This window comes from Pempheris klunzingeri, chromosome 9, assembly GCF_042242105.1.
Source record: "Pempheris klunzingeri isolate RE-2024b chromosome 9, fPemKlu1.hap1, whole genome shotgun sequence".
Classification (NCBI taxonomy): domain Eukaryota; kingdom Metazoa; phylum Chordata; class Actinopteri; order Acropomatiformes; family Pempheridae; genus Pempheris; species Pempheris klunzingeri.
In genome coordinates this window covers 7,117,122-7,132,984 of record NC_092020.1, presented here as the reverse complement: position 1 = coordinate 7,132,984, position 15,863 = coordinate 7,117,122, and the positions used below count along the sequence as shown (strand labels likewise).

The window sequence follows — 15,863 nt, the reverse complement described above, 5'->3', positions numbered from 1 at the left end:
TTGGACCAGCATGATTAAAATCCTTAAACCTATGTTAAGTGGTTTTAGCCACATGGGAGCAGAGCAACAAGTTGTAAGCACAACACTAACATACAGTATTCTTATCTTACAATGTCAGCGAACATGGTAGCGAACAGTTGCTTATTTACACATCTAGCAGAGTAATATAAGAATTTATATGGAATTTTTGTGTCTAAGTCCAACATTCGCTTTCTTTTAGCTCTGTTTTTGTCTCCACCAACTCCTGGCTCTTTAGGTGCTAAATGCATGTTCACCGGGTAGTTTCTAACATTGTTGCCCATTTGCTGCTAAGCAAGTGGCACAAAGTGGAGGGTCATATATGAGAGGTCTTATTTAAGTAAAAACAGCTGCCTACTGCCGTTGAAAATGAAGTTGACGAGAGCCGTGAAACCAAAACAAAGAAAGGCATTAAAACAGTCACAGTTTTGTAGTTAATCAAGGACAAAACAGCACAACACATTAAAATTGTTGGGAGAGGTCCAAGTTAATGCACTGCTGTCGCCAGGCTGTCACTATATCAACTGTGTGGTTGATATGACATCATGGTAGTTGTGTGAATAGTTATTATCAGTGCTGAGAGGCAGCTGATGAGCTTGGTGGATGTGTCCGGGGTCTAGTTCAACCAATCATGTATGTCATCCAGTCCTAAAGAAATTACTTGCTATTACCCTGCACATGCGTCCATGTTTCGTGTGTGTGTGTGTGTGTGTGTGTGTGTGTGTGTGTGTGTGTGTGTGTGTGTGTGTGTGTGTGTGTGTGTGCGTGCGCACTTTGGGGTGAATTGTGCTTAATTTCAGTAAATTCAGAATACACGACAAGCACATTTTTTGGCTAAAAACAACACATTTCATCTAAGCAACCTAATCCTCTGCTCAATTGGAATGAGATTTTGAATTAATATCCAGTTTCTGAAATAAAGATATGTCTTAATTCATGCGTGCAGGTGTGCATAAAAACACTTCTGTCAGTAATCAGTAGGATATACCACACAAAGACACACTTAGCTTAGAGGCCACTTCAAACAAGGTTCTTGAATTTAGATGAGCTTGGTGATGAAAAGGAACACGCACACACACACACACACACACACAAACACACACACGCGATTTGCAATTTAAACGTTGCTTTTGTCGAGAGCCATGTGATCATTCCTTTGATGGGTTACATTTGTTCACTCCATCCATCCATCCATCTGTCCATCCAACCCTTCACATGAGTATTAGTCTGTCCTTGGTGAAAATGATAGAAATGGGATGCAGCTCAACTAAAGACGTGAACTGAATTGATGGACTAACGTTTGGATATCAGGACATTTATCAGGTTTGTTGAACATCTTTCTGTCTCTCTCTCTCTCTCTTATGATCTGTTGTCATAACTACTATACAGCTCGTTGCTCTGCCATCTGGTTTCCGTGGCGATGTGTGATACAGGGTGACCTCGTACTGGATGACCTTCCTTTTCTCACTGTGGGTCCATCATTACATGTGTGTTTGCTGGTTAGTGAGCTGTGTGTTGACATGTCCCTTCAATGTGAGTGTGTGTCAGTTTTCTTGGCATTTGTCCATCTGACTGTGTGGTGTGTGTGTGTGTGTGTGCATGTGTGTGTTTGTGTGTCTGCTGATAATGAGGTAACTGGTTCTTTCTATAATGCACAAAGTGAACATGAATTGAGCCTTGCTGTGGTGTGTGTGCAGTATGACAGGCCCAGTGCAGGATTCCCACAGGCTGTCTGTGAAAACATGGACAGAGGAGGAGAGTGACCGAGCCGACAGCACGCTCAGCAGGTACACACACATCTTTTCATGATTGCATTGTATGGTGCTGCCATCTGTGCATGGAAAGGATTGACTTGTTGACTTGTTGAGAACTGTGGATGGACGTAGCTTCACATCACCGATGGGTTTCATGCAATATAACGTTACTGCTACTGTTAGAACATACGTGCAACTGTGCAATCATGCTACAGGGGAAATAAAGCTTTAGCATCCATATTTGAGATGACAATTTAGTTTAAACAATTAGACAACGTTGATTAATTACATACTGATCTGTCTGAAAGCTCTGCAAACCGACCAGCCAATCACCGCTTTGGACAGAGAGGGCTTAAATGATTAATGCAGTGTCAATTATTCAGCTGTTGTAGAGTGAAGATACTGAAGTAATGCAGTATTGCATGATGCTGGCAGCAGGATGACCTTTTTTATATTGTGTTGTATAGTTAAATTTGACATGTTTTGCACATTTTGTTAAGAGACATCTTTGCTGTGTCATTTACAATATTCACACTATGTATTTAAAGCTGCACCTATCAATATTTTTATATTACCAGTGAAAAAAAATAACTATGCTGCTAGTAGTGACAGACCTATCCTAACCTAACCTAACAATATGATGTGACTCTGCAAATCCCCTCAGCTCCACGGGACATTTCAGCTTCTTTTAACTCAGTGTTTTGGTTTAATGACCCGCAACTTTATTGTTTTGATTCAGTCATTCATCAATCATTAGCAGGAAGCTGTTCTCACCAAAACTACTCAGATAACCCTCTGTGCACTACCTGTGCAGCGCCAAATGGCAGACAGACAAAGTTGGACACTAGCAAATAGACATAGCCAATAGAGTGGTGTTTTATTCAAGAGTAGGTGGAGACCAAAATAAAGCCAACAGAGGAGTGGACATTGGGCTATACAATCTGATTAAGAATGTTATTGCCTTCCAATGTGAAGGAGCTCATAGGTGTTGTCATCGTAGTCACTGAATTATTAATTATTCTTTTTACGTATTTGTGATGTGTGTCTGTGGGTTTATGTGTGTAGAGCACAGTCGATGTGTGATGACACTTCCTCAGAGCTTCAGAGAATGGCGGCCATTGACAGAAGAGATATCAATTCCCAGAATTCCTTTCGTGGGCGAGGTGCTCTGTCCAGGTATGGCAACTTATCCACAAATTGACTTTCAAATATTGAGCAGTATGTATTGAGACCTGATTCATTTCCTGTCTGTGACTATGTTAATTACTATTGGTGCCCTGTATGTTAAACTTTTTACACTCTGTCTGTCTGCCTGTCTTCAGGATAGTTAACATGGTGATGACTCTGAGAGAATGGGCTCAGAAGAGTTTGGCTGAGGAGACGGAGCGGCCAGATTCCTTCTTGGAACGTTTCAGAGGCCCCGCCAACATGGATATACAAGCCCCACCCAGCAGGTTCAGCCACACCCACAGCGGTTCAGATAATGAAATGAGACGCCCCAGACGCACGTAAGACAGCAAAACAACCAAACCAAACTGTTTGCAAGTTAAAACATCAACTGACGCTTCCATAGAAATCTCTGTGTTTTTTCCTCTCTCTGTCAGGCGGAGGAAGTGTACTGTCCTGGTCTTGTCACCATCTGATGATGCATACTACCACTGGCTGATGGTTATTGGTGCTGCTGTTTTTTATAACTGGACTCTATTAGTTGTCAGGTTGGGAACTTTTACTGTGTCTGTACAACAATATTAGTGACACTTGTAGTAGTACTTGCACCATTATGAGTCCTATTTCTCTGGCACTGGCTAAAGCTGCTACTAATGTGGGTGATTATGGTATCAACCATAGTTTTCTGAATGTATGTTCAGAAATTTGAATTTGGGTTTACTGATGTGTTTTGGGGGGCTTAGGGAAGGATGAGCAATAGGCAAGACTAATATAGAACAAACTGGTACAAATGGGCTAACTTAGATACCTGCCAGTTAAACAGACATGCTCCTAAAACAAGCTCATGTTTAAAGCTGCTATCATTATTTCTATATTACCAAAATACCCGTGTGTATGTGGAAGGGGTTGCCCATAATGATAAACCCACACAGGATTGACAACGGACTCTGCAGCTCTAAACAGAGTTTTAGTGTCTTTCAGCTCATTGTTTTGTTTTCATAACCTGTAGCTTTACTATTTCATTTCAGTCATTCTGTTTTCAGCATGTAGCTGTTTTAAGCAAAGAAACTTTGATAAACCTACTCTACAATACCTGTCCAGCACCAAACAGCAGTCAGGCAAAGTACTTGGTGCCATAGTGGAGCATTTAGCAGTTAAAGAACCAGATAGATCCCTCAGGAGTTGGTGGAGGCCAAAATCAGAGCTAATAGGAGTGTAAAACTCAGACTTTGATTCATCAGGAGGACGAGAAGGAAATTTCAAATGAATGCTAATGTTAATGTTACATTTTCTCTCATGTGATACCCAACCAATCAAGGCAACCCATTGGACATCATCTGATGATGATTGAGCCTCTGTGGCAAGGGCCAGTGCTTGTCCAATTTTAGCTAATCTCTAAAAACAGACATTTATTTTTTTCATTTGCGAGTGTTTCAGTGTATGTCTTTCTGCAGGGCCTGTTTTGATGAGCTCCAGATGAGGAATATGTTGGTGTGGCTGGTTCTGGACTACATCTGTGATGGAGTCTATATCCTGGATATAGCTGTTCGTCTCCACACAGGTACTGACAAAATAAGTGATAAGTGAAAATTCACACTTCCATTACTACATAAAATGTTTGTTTTTATCAAACATCATGATTGCGAGAGACACCTACATTTACTTCTGTCTACTATGTATGTAAAGGTTTCTTGGATCAAGGCTTGATGGTGAAAGATGTGCGGCGTCTGAGAGAAACCTACGTTCGAACCTTGCAGTGTAAACTTGACATTTGCTCCATCCTCCCAACGGACCTTCTGTACCTGATCGTTGGAACCAGCTACACTCCTCTTCTTCGATTCAACCGGCTGCTGCGCCTGCCTCGTCTGTTTGAGTTGTTTGAGCGAACAGAGACACGGACGGGCTACCCCAACGCTTTCCGCATCTGTAAACTGGTTCTGTACATCCTGGTGATCATCCACTGGAACGCCTGTGGATACTACAGCTTCTCCAAGGTCCTGGGACTGGGCTCAGATTCTTGGGTTTATCCCAATGCATCAGATCCTGAGTTCGGCTCCCTGACCAGAAGTTACATATACTGCCTGTACTGGTCCACCCTGACACTGACCACCATTGGAGAAACACCTCCTCCTGTTAGAGATGAGGAATATTTGTTCCTGATATTTGACTTTCTGGTAAGTGCATAGCAAAGGCGTAACCTTAGCCAACATTATCTTATATTGTGTGGGTACAAGTTGTTCCAGTCTATCAGAATGGCTAATACTAATGTCTCTATCCGAGGTTGGTGTTCTGATTTTTGCCTCCATTGTGGGTAATGTTGGCTCCATGATCTCCAATATGAATGCCACGAGAGCAGCCTTTCAGAGCCGCGTAGACACCCTAAAACACTACATGCACTTCAGGCATGTAAGCAAGGTGCTGGAGCAGCGCGTCATCCGCTGGTTTGACTACCTGTGGACCAATCAGAAGACAATAGACGAACAGGAAGTGCTGAAGAGCCTGCCCAATAAACTGAGAGCAGAAATTGCTATCAATGTTCACCTGGACACACTGAAGAAGGTAAAAACACAACTACATTTTCATCTCCAAACCTCCTAACTCGATTAATTCAATATATTTGTGTAGAGGTTATCATCGAATGGTCCAAATGAATTGTTGAGTTTGTCTATCTGTTTGTGTGTGCGCATAGGTGCGTATATTCCAGGATTGTGAGGCAGGCCTCCTTGTTGAATTGGTATTAAAACTTCGACCGCAGGTCTTCAGTCCTGGAGACTACATCTGCAGAAAGGTTAGTACTTTCCTGGCAGTGTTGGGAGACATACTATCAACTGATGCAACTGTAACACTGTACAAGATGAATTAAACTATGAATGGGGTCTAAACATGGCAGTCCATGTGTTCTAACAAAAGCTGGTCACTCAGCACATGCACCTCCTCCTGTCCACATGTTGAAGTGTCCTGAACCCCAAATTACTGTGGGACTCAGGACACTTTGTGCTTTGGATAAAAGCATAAAATAAAATACAAGCCTTTAACGATTTACTCTTCATCTTGTGAAGTTTTCTTGTAAACACTATAGCACTAGCAGTAACACTCGGCTACGAGGTTAGTTTTCACTTCCAGTTAAAGATATATTCTGTGTCTGTTCTTTCAAAGGGAGATGTGGGTAAGGAGATGTACATAATTAAAGATGGCCAGCTGGCAGTGGTGGGGGAGGATGGAGTCACCCAATTCGCCGTTCTGACCTCAGGAAGCTGCTTTGGTGAAATTAGCATCCTGAACATCAGCGGCAGCAAGATGGGGAACCGACGTACGGCTAACATCCGCAGTCTGGGATACTCCGACCTGTTCTGCCTTTCCAAACAAGACCTGATGGACGCGCTTCAGGAGTTCCCCCACGCCAGGGCCCAGCTGGAGCAGAGGGGGCGGGACATCCTGCAGAAGGAGGGGCTTCTGGAGGAAGTAAATGTGTCTGCAGGGGAGGACCTCGGGGAAAAGGTGGAAAGGCTAGAAACCAGTCTGGATCGGCTCCAGGTCCGTACCATTAGTCCACTTCTACTACTGAATTGGTTTCTATTGCTGCGTTTCTAAACAATCATGACAATAACCAATGATAACATTTTTTCCAGACATGCTTCGCCCGTCTGCAGAGCGAGTTCAACTCTTCCCAGCTTCGACTGAAACAACGAATCACAACCCTCGAGCACAGCGTCACCACAGTTGCCACAGGCAGCGGCTTCCTGTCAGACGCAGACGGCAATGACAGTGTTTCTGGTGGCGATACCGTGCGCAGTGAGATCAACATCCGGCTCTGAAAGACGTTCCAGTTATGGAAATATGTGTAAAATAGCATCATTACTGTCACAAATGACTTAATACTTAATAATGTGTTGCTTTTATTTATTCATAAAAATGAAATACACATGAAAAGACTATAAACTATTCATATGTTGTTTGATGTTAACTGACCTGTTAAAATGTGTTTGTATTTTATTTTGAAGCTGTCTACGTATCTTTGTTTGTTTCTTAACATTTTAAAACTGTTGGCTTCTTACAATTTTACACATTTTTAAAAAATGACAATATGATTCTACTGGTGTAAATTGAATTTAAGACAATACTAATAAACGTGTGTACTGTGTGTGTATTGTGCCTGTCATGATTAAATACAGCTCAAAGTACTTAAAAAATAAAATTCCTATAAAATTCCATAGAATAAAAAAAATTCTAAGGTTACAGACACAATTATATCTTCAATTATACCTTTTTCCACTAGGAGGCATAAAGTCTTTCTGAATGCAAGTAAATTCCTGCCATAGAATACATCTCAGCTATCAGAGGAGAAAATGGTACTGAGGTGGTTCAAAGCATCTTTAACTGTACAACCAGTCCAGTGGATTGTCGCTACTGTCGTAAAGTAAAGTTCATACACTTGTCATTTCATGTCACTGCTTTCAAGCTCAGCAAAGAGCATATGACATTATTTAGTTTAAAGGAAGAGTTCACCATTTTTGGATCAGATCATTATATGCCTTATAGCCTCTGTGAATGCAGATGAAACAACTAAAGCAATTCTTTTTTTGTCTAGGTAATATTTTTCTTCAGTAAAGTGGATTTTTTTCCCCCTAAAAAAACTCTCCTCACTTTAAGTCTGTTGCTGTATCACAATTACAGTATCACAGACCATTTCAATTGAGCATTATATTTGACATATATTGAACACAACTACTTCATAACCATGAAAGGCTGTGTGTGTGTGTGCGTGTGTGTGTGCGTGCGAGAGAGAGAGAGAGAGAATGTGGCCACTGCCTGCCCTGTAGCCATGTCAGCAAGTGACTTGGGACCAAAGTCCAACTGCAACATTTCATGGACGCTGAAGAATCACTGCGTTAAAAAGGTAGAAAAACACTGCCTGCTCCTCTGTAGCTTCCTGCTTCTCTTACTTTTACTCTCACGCCTTTCTCTTTCTTTTTTCAACCTTTGCTTTCATTCCACTCTGCTTCCACTTGTACTTCTTCCTTATATCTAGTTTTATTTTCCTTTCACAGAAGTCTTTGTGCGGTTTTATCGTCTTCTTACTTCTCTCTCTTATTGTCCTTTACCTCACCGTTCCAGTCTGGTCTTTGTTGACTCTAACCATGTGCATATGGATCTCTTTGTGTGTGAACATGTGTGCATGTAGGTGTGTGTTTCAGACATGGAGATAAGCTTTGTGTGGCTGTGTGTGATGCTGGTAGCCAATGTGACTCCAGTGTCTGCTGCAGCACAGGTAAGACCTGCTGCTACAGCAGTTTTCATTCTGAATGAACAAAGTCAATGATTCACTGTTTCTTGTTCCTTTTTATCTTTATTGTTGTCAGCACAGGTATACATCAACATACAAGCACATATAAAACATAAACAAACAATGCAAGGTCTATAAAATGAATCATTAAAATCTTTATAGACGTTGGGCAAGAGTATTGTAAAAAACATCATGTTTATGAGATAGTTACAGTATACAATATAAATGTTATAGAAAAGTAATTTGCTTGTTTGAGAAAATAATGATAAATAATAATAATAATAATAACAACAAAATAAAATTATAATAACAATATATTTTTAAAAACATATAGAAAATTGTATATTTTTTAATGGTTCCTTTTTTAAAGCTTTATGGCTCTGGAATTTATCAATAGACCAAAAATGTTATTTTGAATGGTCTTGAAACAAATAAATAATGGTTTGCTTGCTAATTCCAGCCGATTCCTGTAGCTCATGGGTCGGATGAACCCCTAATCCATTCACTTAGTACAATTTGCACCTTAAAGGCAAACAATGTCAAAGTCTAACTTTCTAAATTATTGCTCTATGATTCACACACACATTACACAGTCTGGCATGTGGTCACATCTCACACCGCAGCACCACTGCGGACACTGACCGCATGCATCATTAAGCAGCAGCACCTGTTTCTGTTATAATCAGACTCCTTCCACCAGCAATACTCATACACCACCTAGTGCTGAGATGTGTAAATGCAAAATATTCTATTCTGTCACATAATTATTTTGTTGTTGCAGTGTGCACCGTGGTTCTGATCTTCATACCATCTCTTGCTTGTTGACCTTTATGTATGCTCACGCACGGCTGGTTGGACATACTATAGATCTTATTGTATAACAATACAAACAAATGTGTATCCTAGCGGGGTGTGATAGAGAGCCTTCTACTGGCCACCCAGCAGCGTCCCTGGCTCTGGGGCGTCTATGTCTTCACCGTTGGACTCCCCATCATCCTCTTCATTAGCTTCATGTGGCCTGACATGGTAGAGTATGCTTGTGTTATTGTCCTGCATTAGGACTATAAGTAGCATGAGTGTGCTTTGATTCTTTTGAAAATTAATGCAGTGATGGTACAAGAGGTCAAATTTAAGTGTGTGTGTGTGTTTGCATGTAGAGGTTCGGTCCCCCTGATGACCAGTATTACTATAAAAAGTCTGATGATGCTCAACCAGATGATCCAGAGTCCTCACAGCGGACAGAACCGGTGGATATGAAAGGTAACGTTTTCTTCTTAGATCATTAGAAGTAGGTGCTACATCATCATTAGTGGTCACTCTCCTCTTCTGTGTTTAGGAAAGGCTGACCGAGCAGTACCGAGGAGGAGAGACCCTCATGGTAACCAGAGGAAGTCTGACTTAGACCTGAAGGTGAGAGTCGACAGACAATGCAGAGCTGAAAATGACTGATAATGTGATATTATTATATATCCATCCAGTGAAATTGAATTTGTGTGATGGCCTCTGATCATAATATACTCCACAATACGCAGTATGGACGACTGAAGTGAGTGGGTTTAGAGAGGAGCGGCTCATTTTAGAAATAACCCAAGACAACATTTGGAGGAATGTTCTAGCGCTGCGCTTAAAAACAGCAGAATCCAGGTGCAGTTCAGCTCCAACCAAAAGAGGTCATACATTATCTTACAGTTGCTCTATTTGGGTAGAGAAATTGTTTGGCTAATTATAATCCCTTTAAATTTCTAGATATTCTGTCCGAGGCCTTAACCATTTTATTACTTTGCCAGATTGGCATATTGAATTTTTCTGAACCGCACAGCCCTTTTATGACAGTTTCACAACTCTTTGAAAGGATTTTTTGAGTATCAAGGACAGATAACCCCACATTATTGCAATTTTACGCAGGCCATTCTTGTCATAGTGCCCCTGAGGAGGTCCTCGAAACTGTGGGTAACAAAACGTACGTGTGTGTGTGTGTGTGTGTGTGTGTGTGTGTGTGCAGGATCACTGACGAGTGCAGCGGTCTTATGGGAGGAAAGCACCACCAGCACACCAGAGGATGCGGAGCAGTCTGATCTCTGACCAGTCGTACTAATGACTGGGTAGAACTGTACACTGTGGACACAGCGATGTCTGAGCACTGACTGTATTATTGTGTCATGGTTGTTCCTAACTGGCAACGTGAGAATAGACATACTTTAATTATTTATAGCCCACATAGAACATTCTTGTTTTTCCACATATTTCTACATGTTCCCCTTGAACTTTGTTGGCATTTGGAGTTGGAATAAAGAATTTGGAGCCAATCTCGAAGCAGAGCATCAGGGGTTAAATGACCACAGCTTTGCCTCATCATGTCCGATCTGTTTGGACTGTGTAGAAACTGGTTCCCCCCCACACGGTGGCCATTGAAGGCAGATGGAAATATCAGCTTTAGGCATTTATGGCTAATAAAAATGAATTGACTTGAAATGATTTTGTTTGTTTTTCATTAATACGGCCAGGATCTGAATGTGAGCTCTACATATACACAATCTACTAAATTTGTGCACTATTTATGTAATATGTGTGACAGGATATTGTCTTTATCCTGGCATACTGAAACAATATGAGTGTGTTATTCTGTTGAATGGCTAGACATGGTTTGAAATCTGCTCCTGTGTGTGATTATGTCTTGACACCCGTCACACGTCATCATCAATCATTTGAAATCAGCAGCAGCCACATTGTTCACTCAGGCTCCTTTGAGATAAAATGTCTCCGTCTGCTCTGCCTCTTCCTGCGTTGTTCACAGCCGACCTTCAGCGGCATTTAGCTGCTCGGAACATTTCTTTGAAATGGCACAACACCGCTCATCAGCCAAATGAGTACTCCAGCCTTTTTAATGACACTCACAGAGAACGCTGGCTGGATAAGTGGCCATGAAAGAATGGGAAAATCAAAGAGCTGGCAAGCAGAGAGGAGAGAAGAGCGATGAGGAAAACAGCGGACAGATTGCAGATCGCACACTATGGGAGAGAGATTTGGGGATGATGAAGGAGCACTGTCTCCTCTAATCAGCTGCATATGTTTGTGGAATAATATGGTTATAGTTATTCACATTTCCTTCTGTTGATATAATAATGCCAAAGTTCTATTCTCTACTCTTTTTTTCTCCATGATTAATCTATTACACAAGACAAAAAAGAGCTTTTCCCGAAAGTGTGGCTACTTTTGCCGAGTGTACATTCGTTCTAGACACTCCCTGCATATTTTGAATGTTTTATGACTGGAGAGAATCAGGTATTTCATCAGTTTCTCCTTGGACACACGTTTCTTTGGGTCCAGCTGTGGGGAACATTTTAGGGATCTAACATTCAGAATTGACTAAACTCAGAAGAAGCAGAAGTCTCCTCCTCTGACTTCAGATATTTTAGTTTTGTGCTCTCTAAACAAGAGGAGCATGGAGTGCCAGCTGCTGCTCACAGGACTGATTGTCATCACAGCTTGCTCTCAATCTCTCTTTGTAAGTCCTCTGCAAACAGTCAGTCGGGCTGCATTGCTGCTTCACACTCACTTCAGAAGTATTTCAGTTCTAAGCTGCAGATTTTCTACTTTGACTTCATTTTTTGTGCTTATGCGAACGTGTTTGTGCGTATTTTTACAGCTAAAAATGTGTTATCATAAACTATTGTCATGTACGGCTATCACATTTGTTGACAACATGCATGTTTAAGTGTGTTTATGTATTCGGGAAGGTCTAATAACCACTTTGCGTACAGTTTGAAAGAGTGATTGTCAGATACATGAAATGACTCTATGACTCATTAACTTTATGAATTCAGTCCTTTCAAAGTTACAGGAATAATGCCAGGAAAAGTCCAAGCTCAGTTTCTACTTAAAGCTTCATCCTGATTTAAAGTAACAGGGATAGTTAAAGCTGCAGTACGTAATATTGTTTCAGTTTAATTTTGGTTGAAATAACAAAAAGAGGATGGAAGGTCCCCCTGCTTGGAAGCCATTGACGCTGTGATTGGCTTGTTGTGCCATCTAACCATGATTGGTCATTTGATTTAGACCAGGTCCAGTTAAAAACAAAATAGTAATTAAATACAAAACCCTTCAGTTTCATATTGTTGGTGACATACAATAAAATAATATAGCTTGCTGCAGCTTTAATCTTGTCCAGACAATGTAGGTGTGATTTCTTTGTTCTTTGAAATATTTTTTTTCTTGCAGAGAGTTAGACGAGACTGATACCGCTCTATGGAGCTAGAGCTAGCAGCCGGTCAGCTCAGTTTAGCATAAAAACTGGAAACGGGGGGAAATTGCTAGCCTGAAGCTCACTCAATCTGCCAGCACCTCTAAAGCTCTCTAATTAACACATGTAGATATTGTTTGTTTGTAGTTTTTCACAGATCACTGTAATGCAATTGTTTGTTAACTCTATGCATATTTTATCTCAGAGTTAGGGGCCGAGTTGAAGTGAAGATCCTTACAAATATAGCAAATCCAAATGTGTGTGTGTGTAGGCGTCAGACAGTTGCCGTGAGGAGGTGGCTCGTCTGCGGGAACAGGAGACGCTCCTGATGGGTCAGCTTCAGAAACAAGAGCTCCTCCTACACAGATTCCGACTGCAGAACCAACCTGAAAAGCACGACAAACCCATGTCTGACCAGAGCCAGGACACGGAGTACGCAGGTCAGGGCCACGACCATGGGACTGAATAAACAACATTAAGCTTAAAATATCTGTATTCAGGTATCATACTGCAGACAAAAGATGATGATGTATCAGATGATTTACCAAGCACAATGTATATTTGTGTGTGTGTGTGTGTGTCAGATTGCTCCCAGCTCTTCAGTTCTGGCTCCAAATCCAGTGGTCTCTACAGAATCAAGCCCCACGGTAGCCCCTCTGCAGTCACAGTGTACTGTGACATGAGCGATGGAGGCGGTTGGATCGTCATTCAGAGACGGGTCAATGGGATGGAGAGGTTTAACAGGTGTGTCGTGACGTGATTATCATTATTGTAAAACAATGAAATCATATGAAAACCAATGCATCCTATCTATCTATCTATCTATCTATCTATCTATCTATCTATCTATCTATCTATCTATCTATCTATCTATCTATCTATCTATCTATCTATCTATCTATCTATCTATTAGGTCGTGGACAGAGTATAAGGATGGTTTTGGAGACATGGATGCAGATTTAGGAGAGTTTTGGCTCGGAAATGACAACCTCCATTATATCACTGCACAAGGTCAATACCCTTTGCTACATTTTGTCATTTAAAGCCGCACTAATCGATATTATATTCATTCTCCTCAGCTCTACGGAGCATCTCAGCACGTCATTTTGCTCACAAAGTTACTCTCTTAATGGAAGTGGGGTTGGTAAGAGTTCGCTCTTACCAACCCCACTTCCAGTAAGGAGGCTGTTTTCAGCCAAAAATATCGGATTAACCTGCTATATGCTTTTTTACGACCAACGTTAGCTGGTAAATGTCGGGGAGCATTTAGCAGCTAAACAGCCACGTATTTCCCTCTGGAGTTGGTGGAAACCAAAACTGAGCTAACAGAGAGTGAATAATGAACCTATATTTATCATGAGGCTGATAATGTTGCTCTGCTGCAGATCTAAACAGTCAACTGTTTGCTAACATGCTCAGCTTGGTCTGTTCCCAAACACGAAACAATTACTCCTCTTGTGCTTTCTTCACGTGACTTATATTGTTTGTCTATTACAGGGAATTATTCTCTGAGGATCAACCTGGAAGACTTTGATGGTAAACAGCGTTATGCCGAGTACAAGCACTTCAAAGTGGCCAATGAAAAGGTGTTGATGCTAACTGATCTAACAAGAGTGGAGTTCATTTTCTTTTCTAACACAAGACAGCGAATACATTTATTTTCCAAAATGTCAAACTTGTCCTTTAATTCCTAAGCCCATGCAAGTGAACCAGCTCTCCCCGTACCTCTCTCTGCAGGACCACTACCGCCTCAGCTTTGGAGCCTATGTAGGTACAGCTGGAGATGCTCTGTCTGGAAGTTACCAGGTTGGTGTGTCAGAGTGGGCCAGCCACCAGGGCATCAAGTTCAGCACGCATGACCAGGACAATGATAACTATCAAGGAAACTGTGCCCAGGAAGACAAAGGAGGCTGGTGGTTCAACAGGTACAGGTTATGTGATGAGAGATTCTCCCCCTCCCCCAGAGGATCCGTGCAGATGCAAACACAAGATACTCACAGTGTTTCAGTACAGTGAAAATGTCTTTCCTCCTCATGCCATCTTCCTCCAGGTGTCACTCAGCACATCTTAATGGCATGTACTACCCCAATGGGCACTACAGTGCGTCGACAGATGATGGTGTAGTCTGGTACCCTTGGAGAGGATGGTGGTACTCTCTGAAGACCAGCATCATGAAGCTGCGACCCGTTGGCTTCAAAATTGATCCCATTGAAGATCCCAACGCTGTTCCTCTCAGGCGACCTTAGACCTTCTTGGTTTGACCGTTGTGGCCAGAAACTGCTTGGCAAGCACCATAAATCTCTTTTTTTTTATTATCCTCTCAAATAATATGTGGCAAGATCACCCAAAGATTGAAAGTGAGAGATTTAAGTAGCTCACAGCATAACTTGGCAGAGGACTTGTGCAATTTTTTGCCTGTTTTAGAGACATGACTGTTGCAAGAGGAAGTATATGCTGCACACACAGCTGTCTGTAGACAAAAGGGGAATCTGATAAGAGTGTGTGTGTCAGACACAGGCAGAAACATTGGACGAGAAACAGTGAAAGGAGCCATCATCATGTCATTGGAAATCGCTAGAACCATACCATATTAGAAAAGGAGCAGCTGAGCTCAGTACTGAGAGTTTGCTCGAATGTTATGAACATTAACATAAAAGTATCAAATACAACTGAACTCAATGACGGTAAACAGCAGTAGAGCGAATGCTTGAAATGTTACAGCTGAATGGTTAAAGAAGACTTGCTGTTATGGTTTTAATATACTCAGTGCTTCATCTCACACTCACAGGTTATTATTAACAACTCTTCCTGTGAACACACATCCAGCTCTATGTCTCTGCCATTCGCATTATAACCATGATTCACGAAATAAAACAAGGAAACACTTCTCCATTGAATTATTTCATATCTTGCATGAGCACATTCAAGAGGTGATATATACTTCATCATTCACCACAACCTTTTGCACACTATGTGCTGCTAATCATGTGTCGGCATTTCTGAAAGCTCATAGAAGCTGGATAAAATGCTCATATAATATATGATTAATGCAATATATAATATACATTGTTTTGATCTGTAAAAACAAAAGTCTCATTTCTCACGTATTGCGAAGGGTTGATTTATGTCACAAAGAAAGGGTCTCAGTGCCATTAAGGATTAATAATTGCAATTAATAATTAATTACAATTAGCCTCTGAGAAGATAGTTTGCAGAGGTTTTATACCTTAAAATGCCTGTATTTGTGTATCTATTATTTTATGTATGTATCATTATTAATTATCATGACGCCTTTGCACCAAATATCATTACCACACTGTACAATTACAGTAGCAGACAACACTTGTCACTGCCAACGCCAGAAAACTCAATCGTCAGAGAAATAAGGCTTGATCCTTTA

At 41.2% G+C, this 15,863-nt stretch overlaps 3 protein-coding genes across 3 annotated transcripts; all 3 read left to right on the top strand.

Annotated features, from left to right (window-relative positions):
* The first annotated feature begins 1,716 nt into the window (after positions 1-1,716).
* LOC139207207 (cyclic nucleotide-gated cation channel-like) lies at positions 1,717-6,754 on the top strand. The gene is made up of 10 exons (XM_070836859.1): positions 1,717-1,805; positions 2,838-2,948; positions 3,095-3,280; positions 3,377-3,487; positions 4,394-4,500; positions 4,626-5,113; positions 5,220-5,498; positions 5,629-5,727; positions 6,096-6,473; positions 6,569-6,754. The coding sequence occupies exons 1-10, from the start codon at positions 1,717-1,719 to the stop codon at positions 6,752-6,754; spliced, it is 2,034 nt and encodes a 677-aa protein (XP_070692960.1).
* A 1,033-nt stretch (positions 6,755-7,787) lies between these two features.
* On the top strand, positions 7,788-10,684 carry LOC139207492 (calnexin-like). Its single transcript, XM_070837226.1, has 6 exons — positions 7,788-7,836; positions 8,122-8,208; positions 9,130-9,249; positions 9,381-9,483; positions 9,560-9,633; positions 10,226-10,684. The coding sequence occupies exons 2-6, from the start codon at positions 8,137-8,139 to the stop codon at positions 10,232-10,234; spliced, it is 378 nt and encodes a 125-aa protein (XP_070693327.1). The 5' UTR covers positions 7,788-7,836; positions 8,122-8,136; the 3' UTR covers positions 10,235-10,684.
* Positions 10,685-11,656: 972 nt separating this feature from the next.
* fgl1 (fibrinogen-like 1) lies at positions 11,657-14,769 on the top strand. Its single transcript, XM_070837076.1, has 7 exons — positions 11,657-11,728; positions 12,735-12,903; positions 13,048-13,207; positions 13,377-13,474; positions 13,961-14,049; positions 14,201-14,388; positions 14,514-14,769. Exons 1-7 carry the CDS (start codon positions 11,666-11,668, stop codon positions 14,707-14,709), a joined length of 963 nt encoding a protein of 320 aa, XP_070693177.1. The 5' UTR covers positions 11,657-11,665; the 3' UTR covers positions 14,710-14,769.
* Positions 14,770-15,863: the final 1,094 nt, after the last annotated feature.

Coding starts and splice junctions, on each gene's coding strand:
- LOC139207207 (XM_070836859.1), top strand. CDS start 1,717: ATGACAGGCCCAGTGCAGGATTCCCACAGGCTGTCTGTGAAAACATGG. Junction 1,806..2,837: donor GCCGACAGCACGCTCAGCAG/GTACACACACAT, acceptor TTATGTGTGTAG/AGCACAGTCGATGTGTGATG. Junction 3,281..3,376: donor ATGAGACGCCCCAGACGCAC/GTAAGACAGCAA, acceptor TCTCTCTGTCAG/GCGGAGGAAGTGTACTGTCC.
- LOC139207492 (XM_070837226.1), top strand. CDS start 8,137: ATGGAGATAAGCTTTGTGTGGCTGTGTGTGATGCTGGTAGCCAATGTG. Junction 8,209..9,129: donor CAGTGTCTGCTGCAGCACAG/GTAAGACCTGCT, acceptor TGTGTATCCTAG/CGGGGTGTGATAGAGAGCCT. Junction 9,484..9,559: donor AGAACCGGTGGATATGAAAG/GTAACGTTTTCT, acceptor TTCTGTGTTTAG/GAAAGGCTGACCGAGCAGTA.
- fgl1 (XM_070837076.1), top strand. CDS start 11,666: ATGGAGTGCCAGCTGCTGCTCACAGGACTGATTGTCATCACAGCTTGC. Junction 12,904..13,047: donor CCAGGACACGGAGTACGCAG/GTCAGGGCCACG, acceptor TGTGTGTGTCAG/ATTGCTCCCAGCTCTTCAGT. Junction 13,208..13,376: donor GGGATGGAGAGGTTTAACAG/GTGTGTCGTGAC, acceptor TCTATCTATTAG/GTCGTGGACAGAGTATAAGG.